Source organism: Boleophthalmus pectinirostris, unplaced genomic scaffold (genome assembly GCF_026225935.1).
Source record: "Boleophthalmus pectinirostris isolate CB_2022bp ecotype Guang Dong unplaced genomic scaffold, ASM2622593v1 HiC_scaffold_23, whole genome shotgun sequence".
NCBI classification, from domain to species: Eukaryota; Metazoa; Chordata; class Actinopteri; order Gobiiformes; family Gobiidae; genus Boleophthalmus; species Boleophthalmus pectinirostris.
Genome location: NW_026571207.1, coordinates 22261332 through 22281846, shown reverse-complemented (window position 1 = coordinate 22281846; position 20515 = coordinate 22261332). Strand labels below are relative to the sequence as shown.

The following is a 20515-nucleotide window of genomic DNA, read 5'->3' as shown; positions in this document are numbered from 1 at the left end:
AAAATGTGATCTTGCTGCTTTTAAAGGACATGACCCAAACATTCCAGGTCACACTCCAATTATCCTTGTGCCCTCTTCTTTAAATGAGTATACTTACACATTGCATTTGCAAGTGCCAGACCCATCAAAAGAAATTTCGGGGCCCTGGGCAAGAAGACTCACATAGAAATCCCCCTTTAATAGAAATGAAAAGGAAGAGGGTCCAATTCTGGGGCTTGGAACAACAACAACAAAGCTGTCATTGACAAGGTTAATCAAAATTATGGGAATATGTAAACTTAATATAATGTAAGGTCAAATGTGTACCATTTGTCCTGTTAGCTTACATAGATTGGAAACAGTTCTCTCCTTCAGCCCATATTGTCATCTTCTTTTCACTGTTCAGCATCTTTACCATTGCACAGATCCACATCTCTGGGACTTCTGATAAGGTAAAATTTGAAGTCCTCATAGGACAGCTGGCGTTTAAGACATACATCTCCTGCCGAGTCCATTTTCTACTGGCTGTCTGTTATCTGGGGGCTGCATGTTGTCCATTATAATCTGAGCTGTTTATATGTGTCCGACCCTCTCCTCCATCTCACCAGAATGTCCACCAGACGGTTTGGCATGTTGCTAGCTTTCTTTGCTTGATTTTGCCTCTGGTTATGTTTGCCCAGTTGTCGTTCATGTTTTTTGGGCAAGAACATATCAAATCTCAATCTGTTGATGCTTAAAGCTGTCTGGAGTCTGGCCCGGACCTGTTAGCCGCTGCATCTTCTAGCAGATCTTTCATTCTTCAACTCAGGTTTATCTTATTTGCTTAGTATGGGAAAACAGATGAACTAGATCATGATTCTGGATTCAGCCACCAGCATATTTAACAAGTGAATATGTGGGTGTGCTTTTACTTTTTAACAGCAGTATTGGTAGCCTTATCCAGTATTAATGTGTTACATTTTTAAGTGTAACATACAAAACTGTACTTATAGATGTAAGCCAAAAATAACCCAAATTTTAAAATGTGTGTGTTTTTTTTTTTTTTTTTTTAATTGCATATTATCAACTGTAAGTGTGGAATATATGCATTAGCATTGTAACAATATAATACAGGTCAACTCTCCAGAACTCACTAGACCAGTGTCTCAAACAAACACATCGGATACACTGCAGTTGGCTGGAAGTTAGAAAATGTTGGTGGAGGAGACTTCACATTGCAATCAACAAAGATCAGAAATTTTGTGTTTGCATTTTGCAATTTTTGTTCAATGGACGAGAGACTTTCATAGCATTATAGTAAGTTCAACAATTTCCTGGCAAAATATACAGTACATGACATTCTCCTCTCATCTTTCTAGATTAATTTGTGATGTTATTATATGCATGTCTACTGTCTCATTTGGACATTTCAAATTACATTCAGCATTAAGTTTATAGTATTCTGTTTATAGTATAGTATTCATCCAATGTTTTCCCCTCTCATATTCCTCACTATTGCCTATTGTCACATGCTCTGACTTGCAGCCCATTCACATCTCACTAAACAAACCTGATAATGACAGCAGGACAAATTCTTGAGATTATTTCCAAGTTACTAAGTTATTGCAACAGTGACAAAAAGTTGTTGTGTGACTTTAATTTAGTGGTTGGTTAATGTGCTGATAAAGGACTAAGATTTGGAGGAAAGGAGGAAGCGGTTTGATCACATGTGGCCTCGCCCCCTTTTTAATGTGTCATGAAGTTGAGCCCGGTTTCTTTCCATTTGTCTTTTCCATCATGACTACTTTCACAGGGAAATATGAGCTGGAGTGTCAAGAAAATTATGTGGAGTTTCTAGAAGCAATAGGTAAATAAAAATGCAATTATACAAATTATGCTTTTATCATTTTGGAGTTAGACTGTGCTGTTTGCAGGACTCCTCAAAGCAAAGACTGACCATAAAGTGATCACAGAGGTGCATCAAGATGGGAACAACTTTACTTGGACTCAAACCGTTCCAAACTGGACCTGGTCGAATTCTTTTACTGCAGGCCAAGAGTGTGAGCTGTCCACAATGACGGGGAAAAAATTCAAGGTGGGTTAATTTGATTTATAAACATATCATTTATAGATAGATACTGAATATCAATACTCTAATATTTTGCCCTTGACCTATAGGCTCCAGTCATAATGGAGAATGGCAAAATTTCAATACAATTCCCTCAGTACCATTTAACAACTGAGATTGTGGATGATAAACTGATCATGGTAAGAAGGCACATCTCACGCATGTCAGCTGGATTTTTAGAGGATCTGCTGATGTTTTAAAGTGATATTTATTTGTACTATTATAAATATATATATATATATAATATTTATATATATTAATATGTATTAAATGTGTGTATTTGTTGAGTAAAATTACATTATTTTTACTTTTCTTGGGGTCTCTAGACTTGTGTAACTGAAGGAGAGAAGGGTGTGACGTTCAAGCGGGTGAGCAAGAGGATCTGAGACTGCATGACTGAACATGCCATGAGAAAACTAAACAAGGAGCTCTGAAAAATCTGCAGGCAATTATGTGTTCTCAATCCATGTGTCCTGATATTATAAAATCATGTTTTTGTGATTGTTGTTATTAAAAAAGTTTATCAGAAGGTATTTGCAGCATATGCCAGTAACTGTATGTCTATTAAAAATCAGTTGTCACTTGTTGAATGACATCCATCACTTTATTATTAACCAACTGGATAAATGAATTAACCTATAGTATCTTAAAATTATTTTGTATGGTTTTCACACGAAGTAGCAACTATAGGAAAAATATCTGGCCTAAATACTACAGGTTTGAAGTATGAAAATCAAGTCTAAAATGTTTACCTGCCATAGTAGTTCTAACAACACAAATACTCAGAGGTTTAATATGTGGAAAAAATAGACTCAAACTGAAGCAAAGAACTGAGAAGCTGCCTACGAGCTTGTGAACCACCAGTTGTACATTTGTCACAGTTTGAGAACAACTGATCTAGTGACAGGCACACAACAGTCAAGAGACACACTGCTGTGAGTTGGCCTGTATTATAATGCATTTATTCAAGTCTGAAATCAGTAATTGGGACATCATACTGCTGTTGGAAATTACACTTATGGCCTCAATGGCCAGGTGAGCTCTGTAGAGAACTACAGCCCACTGTGCCAGTTCAGTGAGAAACACATAGTATAATGGACTTAAACGTGCCTCATTAACATGTGGGTAAAGGCCTCTATGCTGTATTTGTTGCTTAAGGACATCTTGGGGTTGGTGAACAATGTGGTACAACAGGCTTTAATTACAGTCCTTGATTACCCTTTCTAATTATTAACTAAAATTAGTCAACATCAACAGGTCAAATTAAGGTTTCTATGCGATATGTTTATGTAGTATAGTAAAAAGCTAACACCACAGATCAAGCAAATGCCACTGTGCATGACCATTTTATTAAGTTAAATGATGATAGTTTGACTTGAATATTTTAGCAGAAATAAATATGTGAATGTAGTGGATACTTTTAAGATTTAACTTCAGTAGAAGAACATTCTATTTATAACACTTACATTACATTACACTTACATTATGAGATTTGAGTTTCAGGTGGTAGAAATTGTGAAATGCATTGTCATATGGTCACCACTAGATGGAGCTTTAATCATAAAAGATAAATTGGAATAGTTAAATAATTAACCATAGAATACACTACAATGTGCCAATCTTATTTTTCTTATTATTTTTTCTGTCAAATAGATCCACCTCAGGCCGTAACGTTTAAATAAACACATTTTAGCCTGTAGTTGTTTGCATGTCTCTGTGCAGAATTTGCATATGAGGGCTTGTCAGGCTGACTGGATATACTACAGACTGCTACAGACTTTCATTACTGTGTTAAAACAGGTTAGAAATACAAAAAAACAAAACAAAAAACGTCTTATGTGTTTGTTATGAAAATATAACTTTATTATCCAAAGGCCAACTCCAGCTTTGAAATACTGTGTAAGGGCATTAAACATTCTACTTTACATCTAGCTTACTCAGTCATTGGTGTTTTTTTAATGAAAAGTAATATTTTGAAAACGGATCATTTTAATGCCATAGTGTGGATTGCAAGAGAAGCAATACTATGTCCATGGAGAAAAGCAGGTGGCGGACCCTCATCAGAAAAGTGATAGTGCACTTTAACTGAATGTCAGGATTCTCAGCCTTCATTTGTGCAAAGATGTTATGACAACCACAACTGCCATATGTTAAGGATTAGGCCTAGTTGTTATCTATCAGTTGCTATATGATAAAACCATGTGGTTTTGGCTTAAACTAAAGGAAGTTCACTGAGAGAAAGAAGCTGATATGTTCCGTGCACCCCCACCTACCCCCCTCTCCCACTTCCTCCTCCAGGACACATGACAGGCCTGACTGGGAAACAATAGCTTACAAGAGAATGAACAATTAGCTCATTAACAGCCTCCAACACAGCATTCTACTCCCCCAGAGCTCCACCCTCTACAGATGGCCAAATGAACTACAGAGGCAAGTGTACAGGAAGATTACAATTATCACCAACTCTTTACACTGGATAAGCTACTTCAGTTTGGCAAACAAGACCTCTTTACTTGTGTCTGGTAACTAAGGAAACTGAAAAACAATTTAACAACACTCATGTGCTTGAAAGGATAATGTAGAAGCTCCTGTGTTTAATCCTGGCTTTTTAATGTATGTGGGTCTAATGTCTGATGAGTGTGGGAGGGTATTTATCACTCAGTGGGGACTACAATCTGTAACTTAAATCAGGTCCTCATGATCCTTTATCCTTTACAGAGCCACCACAGTGGTCAGGCAATTGCCGAGGGCCCCAAACTACAGAGGGCCCTCATGGACATAGTTTTTCGTGACCAAGATGAGTGTAAAAGTAAAGATTATGAAAAATAATGTTTCCTTCCATATATGAATTGACAAAGTAAAATCATCAACACATAAAAATGTCCAGCCAAACATGTCAGAGACAGCTCTGTTATTAGATCAACAACATGATTTAAAGTTCAGATGTGGGTATAAGCTAAAGATGCACTACGCAACTTTTTTGGTGGAGGGTTCACTATCTATTTGTATCCATGGAGATAATATTGCGTTGACTGGAATGTTCCATGGTATGACATTAAACATATCCATCTAGCATTTATTCATTACATGCCTTTCTATTGCTCAAAAATACAGTAATTCCTTCTGTGAAAAGGGGTGATTCTCCACAAATCAGGTGGCAGACTTCTACTAGAACTGTTAGGCAGTGCACCTTTAAGGTTAAGGTTAAGGTCAGACAAGTTGTAACTACGATTAAAGTTGGGATCAGTGTCTAGGAAATGCATATGAGTCAATGTAATGTCCTCAAGAAGTATGGAAATCAGTTTCCTGAAATTCATTCAAATTGCTATGAGTTGCGTTCACAAGTGAGTAGGCTGCAGTGATGACTACAAAAGGCATGTTTCTGTAATGTTAAATATCTTTTCAAGCAACAACAAGCTTCATCTGTGTATTCACTCAAAACATGGATTCATTATTACATACAGAGCATTTTGTTTGGTCACTAAACAAGGGTCACAGTGTTTCTTGAATGGTGAATGTGAAAGCTGAATTATCTCTTTGTCATCTGTGTTTCTTGTTGTTATATGTTCTAGGCTCTGTAGTTTTTTAACCTTTAAAAGAGTTGCATTAAGTTTAAAGGAACCATCAATCGAAGACAGTTGGAACATAAACTTACAATAAAGCTTAATTCATATTAATTCATATTTTTCATTATTAAGTGTGTTTTATTTGCATCTAGTAATTTAATAACATTAGATTTAACTTAAAACATTGTACTGCTTTAATTCTGTTACCATAAGGTTTAAAATAAGAACAGTCTACTTTAATATTTTGTTAAGACACAAATAACATTATTTACAGCCTTAATAATGCACAAAAATTCTCCATAATGAACAAATACTTACTAATCCTGAATACTTAATACACTATATATTCATTGTAGTTTGTGCCACAAGAGTGTTACCAATAGATTGCAAAATTGCTTGTAATAATTGTAATAATTGTAGTAGTGGTGTAGGTAGCAGCACTAAAAATTGCAGTAGTTTTTCCTGTATTTGTAATGAGCAATACTTAAGTAATGTTACCTTGCATTAGTGGTAAAAGCCCCAAAACACAATATAAGGGTAACTCCTTCTTTCTCTGAAGCTGCTCTGTTCCCAGGAGAGCCATCTGTCATGCTTAACAGAAAGACAAGAAGATCCAGTTTGGTTCAAATGTGTGTTTATTTTTTCATGGCACATCTGATAATGATCTTTTTATCAACCAGTGTCATTTAAACCAACACTACAGTTTGTTACAAAAGGATATAAAAATATAAGCTGAATATTCATGTTTTATGCATTACTATTGCCAGTGTTGTGTTGAGAACAAAATGCGAAACTAGCTAGAGATAAAATCATTGAGTTTGTCTATCACTGGAGGTGGCTACAATATGCAACATAATCACCAGCAACAGTAGCCCAGGCAACAGCAAGTCAAATCACACATTAAGAAATAACTTAAAAATTTGAACCAGAGGTGTGCACCAAACTGTGATGGCAGTTTTAACAGAACATTATCTATTGCACTTTTGACACCTCAATGAGAATTTGTCCATGAGTTCAGAGTAACAAAAATCCAGTTATATAAAAGGTACACTATGTAACTTTTTGGTTAAGGGTCTGTCACCTGCTTGTTTCTATGGATATGTCACCGCTCTGCTTGGAATGTTCCACAGTATGACATTAAACAGCTCTACCTAACATTTATTACATTATAGATGATTTAATAGCTCAAAAATACCTAGAAAAAACAGGGATGCTGACTGTGAGCAGGGTTGCCTTTCCACAGATCTGACCTGTAACTTAGTCTGGAATATTTCACAGTATGGTATTAAACATTTCTATCTTCATGGAGACCAAACCAGACCAAGCAAAAACATCTTCATGGATAAAAGAATGTGACGGCCCTCAACCACAAAACTTACACAATGCACTTTTAAACAACTAAAAATGGGGGAAAGGAATGTAAAAACTCAACTGTACAATAGCATTCATGAATGTGCTTATCAGTAACTATTTAGTATATCTTATGAGCTGGTGTTATTGGGAAAGGCACTGATGCAGAGATGTCCAGTGTCCAAAAAGACTAAACCAATGAAATTAGCATCAGTAAAGGAACTCCTACAGTATCTATTTGTTGTCAGTCAGTAGCAGGTGTAATGGTCCAGTGATGAAAAGGGGGAGCCGAGAGCCCCCAAAGATGCATTATAATAGCATCCTCTTAAAGCATAACAGCGAGTAATAGAAAGGTTTTTACCCTTATAACCTGAGCTGGAAAATACAGAGGTACAAACAAAACAAACTAGTGAAACTGGGGTGTTCCACGTGGTATAAAATCTACACTAAATAAAAAAAGAGAAGTCAGACGTTATAAATAAAAGCTATGGTGTGGTTCAATGGCATCGTATTCAAGTAATCGTATTTTAGTCCCTGATACTTAGTGGTTCATGTAAACATCATCAACACAGACAGAACCAACAGTTCATAAAAGGCAGCAGCAATTCATCTGTACAACACACAATTAAACACAAGTCTTCTTCACTGAGGGGTCCAGTCACATCCAAGTAGCTTCAAATCTTTGAACTAAGCTGAAGACATTGGGATCACAAAAGCTGTGAATTTAGAAACACCAAATTCTCAGTTTAACTTTGGAAAGTAAAACTTTAGAAGAGGGAAGAAACATATGAATGATCCCTCTTGTGGGACTGATCAGGTGTGATCAATAACCTCAATCGCCATTAGGTCGATTACAGTCACAAGTAACTAGTTCAATTTCAAACTGCTCTGAATAGCTCTATTTTTTGTCTCAAAAAAATTTTGCAGGTGAGAAAATAAAAACAGCAGCAAAACATGCTGAAAGATTTCCTGGAGTAAAATGAACTCAGTTTCACAAACTGAGTGAGGCACTGAATGAGGAGGGTTAGTCAGAGTTCATCTCATTCACAGTGATGGCAGATTGACAAACAGTGAGATATGGCCTTTACAGTGAGTTTCATTCCCACAGTGGAGCCACAGTCACGTCAGAGTGATGACTTCCACTGGATCAGTTTTGCCTTTGGCCCTTTGTTTACGTTTGAGACGTCTCTGGGACATAGAGGAGGGCGCGGGGGCTGAAGGTGCAGAACTGCTGACGGAGAGAGAGAGGAGTTCTGGAAAAGGATTTTTGGCTGGAACTTGGGACGGAAGCATGGCGGTGCACTCCCTCTCCGTCTCCTGGCGTCACCTGTCGAAGCAGCCTGCTGTGAATGTGTGGTGGGCTCCCAGGTACCCTCCACTATAGGCCATGCTCAGACAGTGTCGTGGCTCTGTAGCCAGGGCCATCTGCATGGAGAGGGGCCCCTGCAGAGGGAGGCCCCTGGAGCTGGCCTGAAGACCTGAGCTCAGGGCGGAGAATGAAGGAAAGGCGGGCGAGGGGGGCACCACTGGAGCGGCTGTTAACAGACCCATTCTGTGGTTTTGGAGGAAGTCCTGAGAAACACTGACCACAGGAGTCAGGGCCTGCAACTGCGACAGTGAGGGGGAATGCTGTGAAATATGTGGGAAGGCATCAGGCTGAAAAAGCAGCTGTGGAGTTGAGACAGTGGATGAGGAGGAGGGTCTCTGAACAGCAGACACAGGCGACAGATGAGAGGACGACTGAGGCTGCAGCGACGACGGCCTGTGGGGAGGTGTGGACTTGCTTTTATTGGCCTCCTTTACATCGTTGTCATGGGCTCTGTACAAAAGAACACAGCTCTCAGTTTGATCAGAAGGAATACAGGATCAAACCAACAGTGAGACCCAGGTGGTCATTACTAAAGCACAGGTGCTCATGAGCTACTGAAACACTGGAAATCTGTTGTTAACCATTTGCATCAACATTATTTTCACCTGTTTGCACCTTGTGTAATTTGATAGGATGGATTTGGATGGATCATTAATGATGGCAGTACTTACAGCAGCATGAGCTCGATGCACTGAGTGAGGTGGTCCCAGGTGTAGCCCGTGAGGAGGTGCAGAGCTGTGGTCCAGCTCGGGCTGATCTGAAGACAAATACGAGATGCAGCAATGCAGGCAGCAGCAACCTGAGACGGACGGAAACTCAGGAAGGCATGGTCTATAAAGAGCCAGAAATTAGTTATGTTAAACACCACATTTAATCACTTCAAGAACATTGACAAAGAAAGATTCTGGACTTACCCTGCAGTGAGACTTCCAGGAAGTAGTGTGTGTACTTGTCCATAAAGGCCTTGGTCTTGGAGAAGGAGGAGAGGGGCCAGCCGTTATACAGGTCTCCCTCCTGCACTGCAGCGTGGAGATAGTAGTCGATGAAGTGGGCCGGGGTGGGCATGCACAGGTTCCAGCCGAACGTCTCAAGCAGCAGCAGCTCCATTTTGATCAGATCCCGTTTGTTGAGCACCAGGTTCAGGCTGCACATGAAGCCCAGAGAGTTCAGCTGCTCTAGTTTGGGCACACGGTCCTCCTTCTCCTCAAACTTACCTGAAAACAGAAACAAGTACTGCTAATTAGCTTTGAGCAACAAAGGGCTTAATGAGTGAGGTGCTACTTCGGAGCAAAAAACAGCTCTTCAAAACTCCTCAACTGCAGCCCAAATAGGAATTAAGTTTTCTAATTATTGTAAACAAGAGAAATGTGCAAGAATCTATAAAACACTAAAAAGTTAATATTTATTTAAAACTCCCTCTCACATCTCTCATTAGCTGCAGGAGGCACATGAGTGAAAGAAGATGGCCTTGCATTAAGATAGTTAAACTTTCTACAAAATTCTCACGTTTTTTGCTCCCAAAATCAAGACATAAGCATTTTAACAAGTGGCTCACAGAAAAGATGAACAGTGAACATCTAGATTAAAAGATCAGTCATTAAGCTAATGAGCTCTATGTGTGGTGCTGGGTTAGACATGTTACACTTTTTATGAAACTAGAGCAGCCTGGGCCATGTTCATTCAAACACGCAAACAAATATTAAACACACACCAGGTCAAAGTGCTCCCTGCTATCCTGAGACCTCCTCCTCCCATGGCATCAGCCCTTAAACCTTCTCCTCCCATAGCAAAAGCCCAGACACCTCCTCCCATGGCAACAACCCCCAAGACCTTCCTTTCCTGGTTCTGGTTCATTAGACTTAGACAAACTTCACTGGTCCATAAGGGAAATTACCTGGATATAGTAGCTCTCAGATTACAATATAATAAAATATTAAAATAATGTAAGTTGCAAATGTAGCCAAAGACCGTCAAAACTGAATGAACAATGACAACAGTCTCCTCTCATAACAACAGCCCCAGATCTCCTCCCATAGCAACAGCCCAAGGCCTGGGGCAGTGGCCAATGAAGGGGAGTCACTCTGCCTTTAATCCCAGCCTCCACTGGGCCTCTACTCCACAAAGTTAAGAATGAGGGAGAGGGGTGTCAGGTTACTGTGATACTGTGACCTGCTCTAACTTAAACCCGACATTAGAGAGATCCAGAGTGAGATATAAAGGTCTGCTCAGGCACTGAAATGCATACCAATGAAAAAGTGGTATTTACATTTTAAGAACTGTTAAGATCCTATAGCCTAATTTCTCTTCATATTAAAAAACAGAACCCTAAAGAGAAAATAAGCAATATTTTTCAAAACAATGGTATTCCACAATATGATTAAAAAAAAGGAAGTGTGTGCCAAAGTTTGCCATAGAATTCTGCTGAGACAAAATTGGGTGTGCACTGCAGAAAGTAATATTTAGTCAAGTAAAAATGACTTAAGAATATTTTATCTCGATTTAACTAGTTTTGACTTAACCTATGACTGAAACAAGACTTTCTGTACCAAAATCTTTGCACTTAAAAGAGATTGTTATGTTTCTTTTATCAGACAAGTCAAATCTACTTGTATATCCTTTATTCAAATAAATTCAACTTGCCTATATATTGCTTTTTGCAGTGTGTAGACTATTCCTTCAGATTTTATCCTTTTTTAATTTGTTTGTTATTTGTTTGTTTTTCATTTGTTTATTTTGTTGGAAGACATTTGTATCCATATGAGCCAGAGCAAAAGAGCATACCACCTTCTCTGAGTGTATGTTTTATCACTAGAGCTGGGAGCCTTCTTTGAGCCGACAGGAGCAGGAGGGGGAGAGGGGAGGGGTGTCGTGGGAGCAGGCCTGAGGGGTAATTAGCGCAGAGGCAGTAATGGCGTCTGCAGCAGAACAGGAAGTACTGCGGAATAGGCCCCTTCTCTCACCCTCACATCCTCCTAGGGTCTTGGACCTGCTGTTTGTGTCCACATAGACCCCCATAAAACACTCACACTACGGTCCAGACCCTCCCAGAGTGACAGGGTGACAAAGTGGAAGTCTATCTGCTCATTGTTCCTGTGATACTAGTGCAGGTTTACTATCTACTAGAGGGGGTGATGGAGCAGAGCACAAGAGGCTTTAAAAGACTTCAAAGGAGAAATATAAGATTGTAAGCACTGTACCATGCTACCTCCCCGGGGTGTAAGGCAAAACTGTGTGCGTTCATTTGAGTCAGCTGCACAGCCCGGCCCCACAGAACTGCAATAAAAGCAATGAGTGGCAACTGTTTAACAGTGCTGAGGAAAATCTGAAGTCAGTGGTTAAAAGGCTGTTTCATTAGGCAACTGGAGACAATTTTCTTTTCATTTTCATAACAGGTCCAACTGTCTGTCTGCATTCCTGTGCAGTGACTGGACTCTACCTGGGATGCATCATCAGTGAGACTCAGTCACTGACACAAGCTCACAATTCTGACTCCGCGAAACCCAATACATTAGATAAAGAGACGTTAAATGCTGTGTAAAGGTGCAGAGAAGTGAAATGAATGCAGAAAGGGCTGACCATAAACCGGTAGAAGTTTTGTCCTTTATGAAAATGTAGCCTTGTTTCACAGCACCACAAACTTTTAATTATTAAAAGTCTTTTTGTGAATCACTAAGATTAGACTTAGAAGAGTATAATTCAATTATGGCTTTGATTTTATTTATTAAGAAAACATTAGTAATGGAAACGTAGGCAAGAGGGAGCCAAATATCAAACAGTCCCACTCCAAGGTGGCCCAATGCCACCTTGCCATGCCAGTGGGAAAGAGTCTATTATTTTAACTATTCATGCTTTTTAAAATTAATATCTAATGGGATAAGAGTTTTAGCATAAATCTGGAAATATACCTTTGATGACCCTAGAAGAGAATGGTGCATGTATGGAGGAAGGGTGAGGAGTCAGGGGAGAGGCGGAGGGGATGCAGGCTCTTCCCAGGTGTGTAGAAGGTGGGGCTTTAAAGATGGGGGCAGCTGAGAAACTTGAGACCAACTGACAGAACAAACAAAGCATATCAGCACATCTCTCCGTGGCTTTCCTTTTCAGTTGCTTACTTCCACTCACTGCGCACATTAATTATAAATTGGGGGGTTACAGTCTTTGTTACGGCTGCCTCCTAGAAAGCTGTCGGAGTTTGAAACTGCTTTCATTTGTGCACCATCTTTCATTGGGTTGTGAAGTTTGTATACATTTCATCACAGGCTCTAGTTGCCCTGGCGGCTTACACATTGTTGTCCTGGGTCACCTCTGACCCCCCATGCAAATGCCTGTGTGACCAAGGGGAGTCCAGCCTTATGTATGTATATGAGCATGCATCACAAGGATGTTATGTGCCTTGTCAGGGGGAGGCACTAGGGGAATATGGGCACACCAAACCTTTGGACCATGAAAGAGCTCAGGAAATATTTAGAAGCACTTCTATTGAAGATTTTCACATTCATTTTTAACAAGCTAAAGGTGCACATCAACAAAAATGGCAACATTGTGTCTCTGAGGAGTGGAATGTGTATTTTGTGTAGGTCTAGAGCACCCTGCTGAGAGGCTCAGTTCTAACATGTCCTGTTGAAGCTGCCACCACGCCACCCTCTGCTCTCCTGCTCCACATCAGCCCTTTGAAGTGCCTCTGCTCTCACACCAGCCCCCAGGACGTAGGACTTTCCTCTGCTGCTCTCCCCGGACAGAGCGATAGTGAAGTACTGCAGCTCAAGGTGAAAAAACAGACCAGAGCCCAGTGTTTCTAGGTCAGAAAAGCTGAGGGACTGTGTGAGTTCCGAAGGTCTAGAAGCAGACTGTAGTCCTAATCTCACCCATGTTCCACTGAGAACAGCGTCCTGCCTGCTCGCCCCTCCCCCTCCCCTCGCACTGACAGGCTTTTGTTTGAGGCCTGACTGGAGGAGCATATGGCAGGTGCCCCTCAGCACACAGCTCCTCCCCCGGCTTCAGGACCTCTCAGGGAGCACCCTGGACTCACTCTGAGTGTGCTCTGACTGTGTCACAGCACAGGGAGCACCCATTCAGCTTCACTGAGCATCACGAACCAAGCTGCAACAAAGACACATGGATGTGCTGCCAGTCTGTCCCCAACCACCATCAGACCCTCCATTTCAGTCACCCAAAGTTTTAATTCAGTATCAGCAAGTTTGGAGAAGTGCAGCATTTTTTGATAAAAGAGCTCTTCTCAGGTGCACACTTAATCCTTGTATCATTTGAAAAGTTTGTGTAATCTTCCTGCTGCCACTGAAGAGCAGCTCCTCATGCACCACATGAATGCTCCAGCACACACAGCAGCCTAACAGGATTAAACAGACACTGCTGAGAGATACAAAAGAGGCAGCCATTAATTAAGTAGGCAGAGAAACCCCAAGATTTTTAAAAACAGACAATGTAAGAGTGTCAAAGGCAGAGCCTGGGGAAGCACTTCAATAACTAGGCCAGAATCCAAAGAACCTCAGGAGAGATAAAAACCAAGACAACTCTGAATGAAACACCCTTTCAAGCCCTCATCAATCATGACGAGTCCCACAGGAGCCAGAGCTGAGCCCAAAGACTGAGAGCCACAAATAAAAGATTCAATAAAATCTGATTCATCAGGAGCAGAACTGATGAAGATCTTCTGACCTCAGAGTGCTGCTGTATTAGACCAGGAGAAACTCAAAGCTATTCTGAGCCTCTCCAGAGATTAGGTTTGAATAAAACCTCTTTCAAGTCTCATTCAAATGTTCCCTTCCACAGATTGCTCTGATTACAGAGACGCACACACACATGTAAACCATGTGCGCACAGGGCCCTCCAGAGTGAACGGGGCTTGCTTCCAGACTCCCACTTCGATGGCATCATTAGTCTAATTACCCATGATGCTGAGGGCCACATTAATGTACAGAAAACCTCAGCCTGTTAATCACCACACAGAGACATGCTAATAACAGCCACACAGATCAGCCAGGCATCGCTGGCACATTTGCATCAAAATAACAGGAAGATGGTCCGGGCTGGATTCTACTGAAATATTGTACCAAGTGAATATCAAGACAGGCCTCAAGAGATTAGAGACCTGATCACACTTTACAGTATAAGACTACAAATATAAGACAATATCAAAAACAGAGGAAGAAGGTACAGTACATCATGTTAGCTAAAGTCACGGTTTATGGTTTTACAAATACAAAGATGTTTTGTTTTTTCTTTCATGTTTGAGAGGAAAACACACTCTAGCTCATGCCCAAATCAAATTAGATTTGCTTCAGGAAGTACTTCACCCTGTACCCTACGTGCAAAAACCACATTCACAGCTTCTATTCTGAGCTCACCAGAAATACAAAGTACATATTGTGCAGAGGCTGGTTTAGTCTAAGGTCCCTGTAAAAAGTTCTGTCAATATATTTACTAAAACACTTTCAAACTAATTTTTTTCACGTGTTTAATGATTGGTATAATTTTGGAGTGGGTCTGTACATTTGTACTTACTGGCCAGGAGCAGACAGGAGAGGGCGATGACATAGAGCTGCTTCACTGCCACATCGTAGTGGTCCATAAAGAGGTCGAGCAGGTACACGGCAAGGTGGCGCGCTGTGGGGCACAGCTGGTAGCGATTACTCAGAATGGCCAACAGGTCAGCGAAGTACCGCCGCATGCCAATCTGCGGAGAGTGGGCCCGGTACACAGGTAACTTCAGCTCCTATGAAGAAGAGGAATGAGGGTGATGTAAACAGCTCAGAACAGTAGGAGACTCAAGGAGTTAATATGCTGCATGAGAATATCGACGATAAACTAATAAACATCTAAAAATATCACTCGTAATGTTGTCATGAATCAATAGTTGATAGTTAAAAGTATAGTAATAGTCATAATATTTGATACAGATTTCCATACCACAAGTTTTAAAAAATGACAATAGACTTTTCAACACAAAATACTAGTACTTTGTTTATGCTGGCATGGGGTCTTATATTAGTTCTTATAAAGCTCAAGATCGTTATGTGATTGATTTTAATAACTAGTATCTAAATGAGTATCTAGATTTAATACTAGTTTTAGTATTATTAGCACTATCTGATTTTTGATACTTTTATCTCTTGTTATCAGAAATACTTTACAGCTGCTGTCTGATTGAATATACATACACAGCAGGGAGCATAAGCTAATTTGGGTGGTGGCAGGGGTCTGGGTACAGGGGTGTGTGATGGAGGCTGAGGGGCACATCGCTCATTCATGTTCAATTAACTGCATCAGATTCAAAGTGGAAGAAGACAATTTGGCACATTAGCATTGAATCAGCCCGCGGTGCACACAAAATGCTTAAAGTAGCTCTGCCAACAACGTCAAATCATTTTAGTTTAACTATTCAAAATGTTGGCTAAAACGGTTTTTGTCTCTGGGCAAAAACAAGAGCCTTTATTTTGATACTCCAAATGAGGATCAGAAATTAATCTACTTAGTCTCCAACAGCGAGAGGTCTATAAGAACAGAAAACATGTCTGAGCTCTTTTTTCAAGAAAATGCTTGTATAAAACAGCAACCCAAAACTCCAGCTTTGATATAATCCTTTAAATGCAGTATAACGCAATACTGGAAGTGAGAACCTTCTTCAAATTACACAGAAATGAAAATATTTATTTAGGGTGCAATTAAAATGAAGTAAGACTTTCAGACAGACACTCAATGTGATTCCCAACCATGCAGCTCCACCCCGGCACCACCAGGCCCAGCACCAGCCAGTCGTCCCAAACTCAGATCTCCCCCACTGCCTGCCCCCATCTGTCTGTCTGGGTGCACGGACGAGAGCGCAGGGCATCAAGGGGGGAGCACGGGGGCGGAGAGAGGTGCTTTTGTGGGGGACCCGCATCATAATTAAGGATTCCACAGCTGCTTGGCCCTGATTTGCATGTCTGATCATTTTCTACAAGCGACACATCAGGGCTCTCCCGCAGCAAACGTCATTAAAAGAGAGGACCACAGGGAGGCACAAAGAAACCTGAGTCCAGTGTGGAGTCTTTACCAGCACTCTGTTACTGTTCAAACATGACTCCACAGATCATTTAGGAAAACATTGACTCACTGCTTAAGATCTGATGGATCTAAGATACACAAAACAGGAGAAAAATACAATTTGGGATTAATACAATGTTAGAAAGTAAATATATAAACATATTTTGTGTATCTGTATGGCAGAACAGTCATTTAAAATCAAAGGACCACAGTGTGGTGATCAATTTAGGCTTTGAACTGCCCAGTGCTACTGAGAAAAGAAAAGTCCTTATGGTGCATTTTTCCTACTCTAATTTGTGATAAACAAATCTGAAAAGATTTGCAACTGTTTATTAATAAAGCAGTAAGTGCAGTGCTCCTGATATTAACAATGCACTTTGCTGAGTAAGCTAGTTGTTCTTAATGAGTAAACAAGTGAGGTAATAGTTGACCAAATGTATGGTGCACCCAAGACAACATGAGGCCCATGTTGTGTTTCTTTGAAGGGAACATGAAGACTTACAGGCTCTGACAGATCTTTGATTCAGACATTGTCCTGGAGTGTAAACCGATTCACTGTGGGAGACAATGACTCATTATGGAGGCTCACAGCCTTCTGATTTACAGCGTTATAAACGCCAGTGTCACTGTCACTGCATTCTGTATAATGGTATAGTGTTTACAGTTTTGAGCAGCAGCTCATATCTAAAACTGAATCTGCCTTCGCCCTCTGAGTGCCGCGCAGGAGGGACCAGCTCTGCTCCAGCCTGGAGATGCCACTCATGTGACAGATGTCTTCATTAAAGACACACATGGGAAGAAATATGATCACGCTTCGAGGTTAATTAAGACATTCACAATTAATGAGACCTAACTAACATGTAATGCAATTTAGATCCTGTTTAAATAGATAAGAGGTGGCATGATTACATTTAGTGATATAGGTTATTTATATATATTTGAAATGTAGGTTAATTTTTGTAACTCCAAACTGAATGCTCTATTACAACATAATATGAATGTATAACAGGCTATTATTTAACACATTTCCACCAAGCTTTTGTTTACATAACATCATCAATTATAAACATAAATAAAGTTAGCATTGACAGTGACACATGAAATGCCTGCATATTGTGTTTGCTGTAGCCTAACAAAGTCACACTCACCTTGATGCGGAGGGACTGATGAATATCTGCAGCCAGCTGTCCTTTCCACCATTGCAGCTCCCTCTCCATCTTTCCCATCCAGAAGAGGCGAAAATTCAAGTTTTACCTGCCAGCACATGTTTCCAAAACAAGAGTTAAAGGGCTGAAGGCAGCGAGACCACAACAGAACAGTCTACACAGTTATCTGATCCAGCCAGATAAGAAACTGGAAAATATGACATTAATTAAATCACATTTCCCTCACAGAATAGACGATATGAAAACAATCAACAACATAATCAGTCTGAACTCGGTTTTGGTTAAACTTAGTGGACGCCTGATTCTGGAGCAGGGGTTTGCTTTCTGCGGGGGAATTTAAATGGCTCTGTTAAATATCCCCTCAGCCACACCGCGGATTGTGAAAAAAATACAACCAGTCAAAAAAATTAGAATTGACATAGGGTCATGTCAGGGACCGAGCCATTTTCTAGAATTAAACAACATCGACTTTTACATCTTCTACAAATTGTATTTTTAGCATTTAGTCAAAACACCACGAGACAGCGGTCAGAACACAAGTTAAGAGGCGAGCACAGAGCTTAAATGTGTGACTTGTTTAAAAGCATGTTCGTGCTGAAAACGGCAAACAAGTGATGGAGAGTATGTTATTTTAGTAAAAACCAAAACACCGGGAGAAGTTTAGATTCTGGGGTTGTATACATGTGGCACTTACCACTCCGACGGGAATGCCCCCCAGACCCCTTTGTCTCAGTCCGACATCCTCACTGAACTCCTCTTCGGTGCAACTTTGCAAAACCCTCTTTAATCGCCGAGGAAATTATGGTGATTTTTAATGTCAATGAATAAAACAGCTGCCACGACCGAACCACAGCAATACACGTTGAACCGTGTCGTTTTGCCCCTTTCCCAGGTACTTTTTACGGTTTATCTGGAGCCGTTTTCTCCACGGCAGCTCCGCTGTAACAAAGTCGCTTCCTCGGCTACCCAGCTGCTGCTGTTGCGGTGCGAGGCTCGTGCGCTCAACGCGCAGCTTCCGTTCTGGGAGTTGTAGTTCTTTGAGGAGTCACAAGACTACAATGCAAATGCAGTCCGCAGGCTCTAAATTTGAGCTAAAGCAGTTGTGGTTTTAGGTGGGCTACAACTATATAATATGCCTAAAAAATAATAATAACAACTTTTTTTTTTATTAAAAGTATTTTTTTGCTGTAGGCCTACACAGACAGGCTACGTGTAGGGCCACACCATAGACTCTATATATGCCTACAAATGATTCTGGAAATAACCCTAGTGTATGTAACCCATGCTTTTGATGCATGTTTTTCCCTTGTTTGTTTCTTCATTCCATAAATACCCAACATTAGCCAAAAACTGTATTTTTTATTTTTTTTCCTGCTCGTGCGCCACCTTGTGTTTCTTTCTGATAACTTAGAAATGCAAGTCTGAAAGTCACAAATTCATTATGAGCACACCATTTCATCCAATAAAAAGATTGAATGAAAATTATTAATTAAGCTTTTATGCCCTGTTATCTTTGGCATTAGCCTCACTGAGATAGTCCTGGTCAGCATAGATGAGGAAGCCAGTAAAAGTGCTGTCTGTCCAAAATGGGTCAAAGAACAGGCCATTGTGTCCAGAGTTGTATATCTGCAGCCACACCTGGTCTGAGCTCTGTAAGCGAAGAATGACAGAACCAGAAGCAACATCATGATTCCCTGAGTTTGTATCTAATGTTCTGATTTTGTACTGGCCATTATGAACCAACCCAATGGCCAGATTCCTTTTACTTATAGTAATGTCATATGAAAAATAATACACTCCAGGAATAACACAGACAAACTTTCCAGCACTGGCATTGTAATGATGTCCTTCATTCAGCAAAATGCGTCTGAAGTGAATGGGTCGATGCTCCTTAGGGGAGTTTTTTGTCACTGCCACAGAGAAGGCAGACCGGGCAGGGCTGCCACAGTTACAACCTCCTGGAGCCCCTGGTTCCCCCCTATCACCCAGCTCTCCCTTTGTTCCTTGTTTTCCTATTTGTCCTGGTGCTCCACGCAGCCCCCCCAATCCAAGAGGTCCAGTCTTTCCAATAGCACTTTTGCGCCCTTTGACACCAGGCTCCCCCTGATTCCCAGGTCTTCCAGATTCACCTAAAATAATAAAAGGTTTTAAGTGTGGAGATATTAACTGTTTGAAATTTTATTATACACCATGTAAGTACCTCTGCTCCCCTTATCTCCTCTGCTCCCATCCCTCCCATCAGGACCATCTTCTCCTGGAGGGCCCATTGAGCCCATGGCTCCTGGTGATCCAGGAGCTCCAGGAACACCTCCAGCTCCCACCGGTCCAGGCTGACTGCACACCAGCTGTGGAGAGTCAATAGTGATGCTGCCACCATTGTTTGTAGTGGGGAATGTTGACTGGGAGAAAATGACTGAAAACAATATTGTAGCCCATGTCCACAGTATGATAGTAACTGCAGAGAAAAAGATAATGATAAGTCAGCACTCGCAAGGTCCTTTCAAAGTCTCGACTTATAAAGGTCAATAAAAATATGAAAACCGCAACAAATAGTAACAGACGAGGCTGGACCACAAACTCCCTCTTCCCTTGTATTGTTTTTAAATGTTTTTTTTTTTTTTATGTACGAGTTGTGTGAAAATTGGGCTGACCTTGTTGACATTTGTCATCACCTTCTGAGACAGATATGATATAGTTTAATCCATTAAAAACATTTGAAAGAAAAGCTCCACAACAAACTATTCACTGTTAATGGATTAATAAATGCTAAGAACAGTACAATACATGCATGCAAACAATAGATAAGAAAACTCACCGGTTAAAAATAACTTGCAGATGGACATTTTATTCAGTATGCAAGGTTTTTTCCCTGTCACCAGAATAAATCTATAAAATGCTGGTAAAATGCCCTCCAAAAGAATATCTGCAGTTATTTCGT

General features: G+C 40.5%; 3 protein-coding genes across 3 annotated transcripts; 1 reads left to right on the top strand and 2 right to left on the bottom strand.

Moving 5' to 3' along the window:
• Positions 1 to 1697: 1697 nt before the first annotated feature.
• LOC110157663 (gastrotropin-like) lies at positions 1698 to 2679 on the top strand. Its single transcript, XM_020922016.2, has 4 exons — positions 1698 to 1825; positions 1893 to 2053; positions 2137 to 2226; positions 2413 to 2679. Exons 1-4 carry the CDS (start codon positions 1708 to 1710, stop codon positions 2470 to 2472), a joined length of 429 nt encoding a protein of 142 aa, XP_020777675.2. The 5' UTR covers positions 1698 to 1707; the 3' UTR covers positions 2473 to 2679.
• Positions 2680 to 6269: 3590 nt separating this feature from the next.
• Positions 6270 to 18556, bottom strand: ccnjl (cyclin J-like). The gene is made up of 6 exons (XM_020922000.2): positions 18272 to 18556; positions 17560 to 17665; positions 14891 to 15101; positions 9286 to 9585; positions 9043 to 9202; positions 6270 to 8821 (listed from the first exon to the last, which is right to left on the bottom strand). The coding sequence occupies exons 2-6, from the start codon at positions 17635 to 17637 to the stop codon at positions 8326 to 8328; spliced, it is 1245 nt and encodes a 414-aa protein (XP_020777659.1). The 5' UTR covers positions 17638 to 17665; positions 18272 to 18556; the 3' UTR covers positions 6270 to 8325.
• A 518-nt stretch (positions 18557 to 19074) lies between these two features.
• Positions 19075 to 20246, bottom strand: c1qtnf2 (C1q and TNF related 2). The gene is made up of 3 exons (XM_020921996.2): positions 20229 to 20246; positions 19778 to 19976; positions 19075 to 19706 (listed from the first exon to the last, which is right to left on the bottom strand). Exons 1-3 carry the CDS (start codon positions 20244 to 20246, stop codon positions 19075 to 19077), a joined length of 849 nt encoding a protein of 282 aa, XP_020777655.2.
• Positions 20247 to 20515: the final 269 nt, after the last annotated feature.

Bases quoted from the DNA above. Each gene is read 5' to 3' on its own strand.
- LOC110157663 (XM_020922016.2), top strand. From the start codon at position 1,708: ATGTGTCATGAAGTTGAGCCCGGTTTCTTTCCATTTGTCTTTTCCATC. The intron at 1,826-1,892 runs GTAAATAAAAAT...TGCTGTTTGCAG, and splicing joins GGAGTTTCTAGAAGCAATAG to GACTCCTCAAAGCAAAGACT. The intron at 2,227-2,412 runs GTAAGAAGGCAC...TGGGGTCTCTAG, and splicing joins TGGATGATAAACTGATCATG to ACTTGTGTAACTGAAGGAGA.
- ccnjl (XM_020922000.2), bottom strand. From the start codon at position 17,637: ATGGGAAAGATGGAGAGGGAGCTGCAATGGTGGAAAGGACAGCTGGCT. The intron at 9,203-9,285 runs GTAAGTCCAGAA...GGCTCTTTATAG, and splicing joins CCTGGAAGTCTCACTGCAGG to ACCATGCCTTCCTGAGTTTC. The intron at 8,822-9,042 runs GTAAGTACTGCC...TCTTTTGTACAG, and splicing joins TGCATCGAGCTCATGCTGCT to AGCCCATGACAACGATGTAA.
- c1qtnf2 (XM_020921996.2), bottom strand. The intron at 19,707-19,777 runs GTACTTACATGG...TTATTATTTTAG, and splicing joins AGGAGATAAGGGGAGCAGAG to GTGAATCTGGAAGACCTGGG.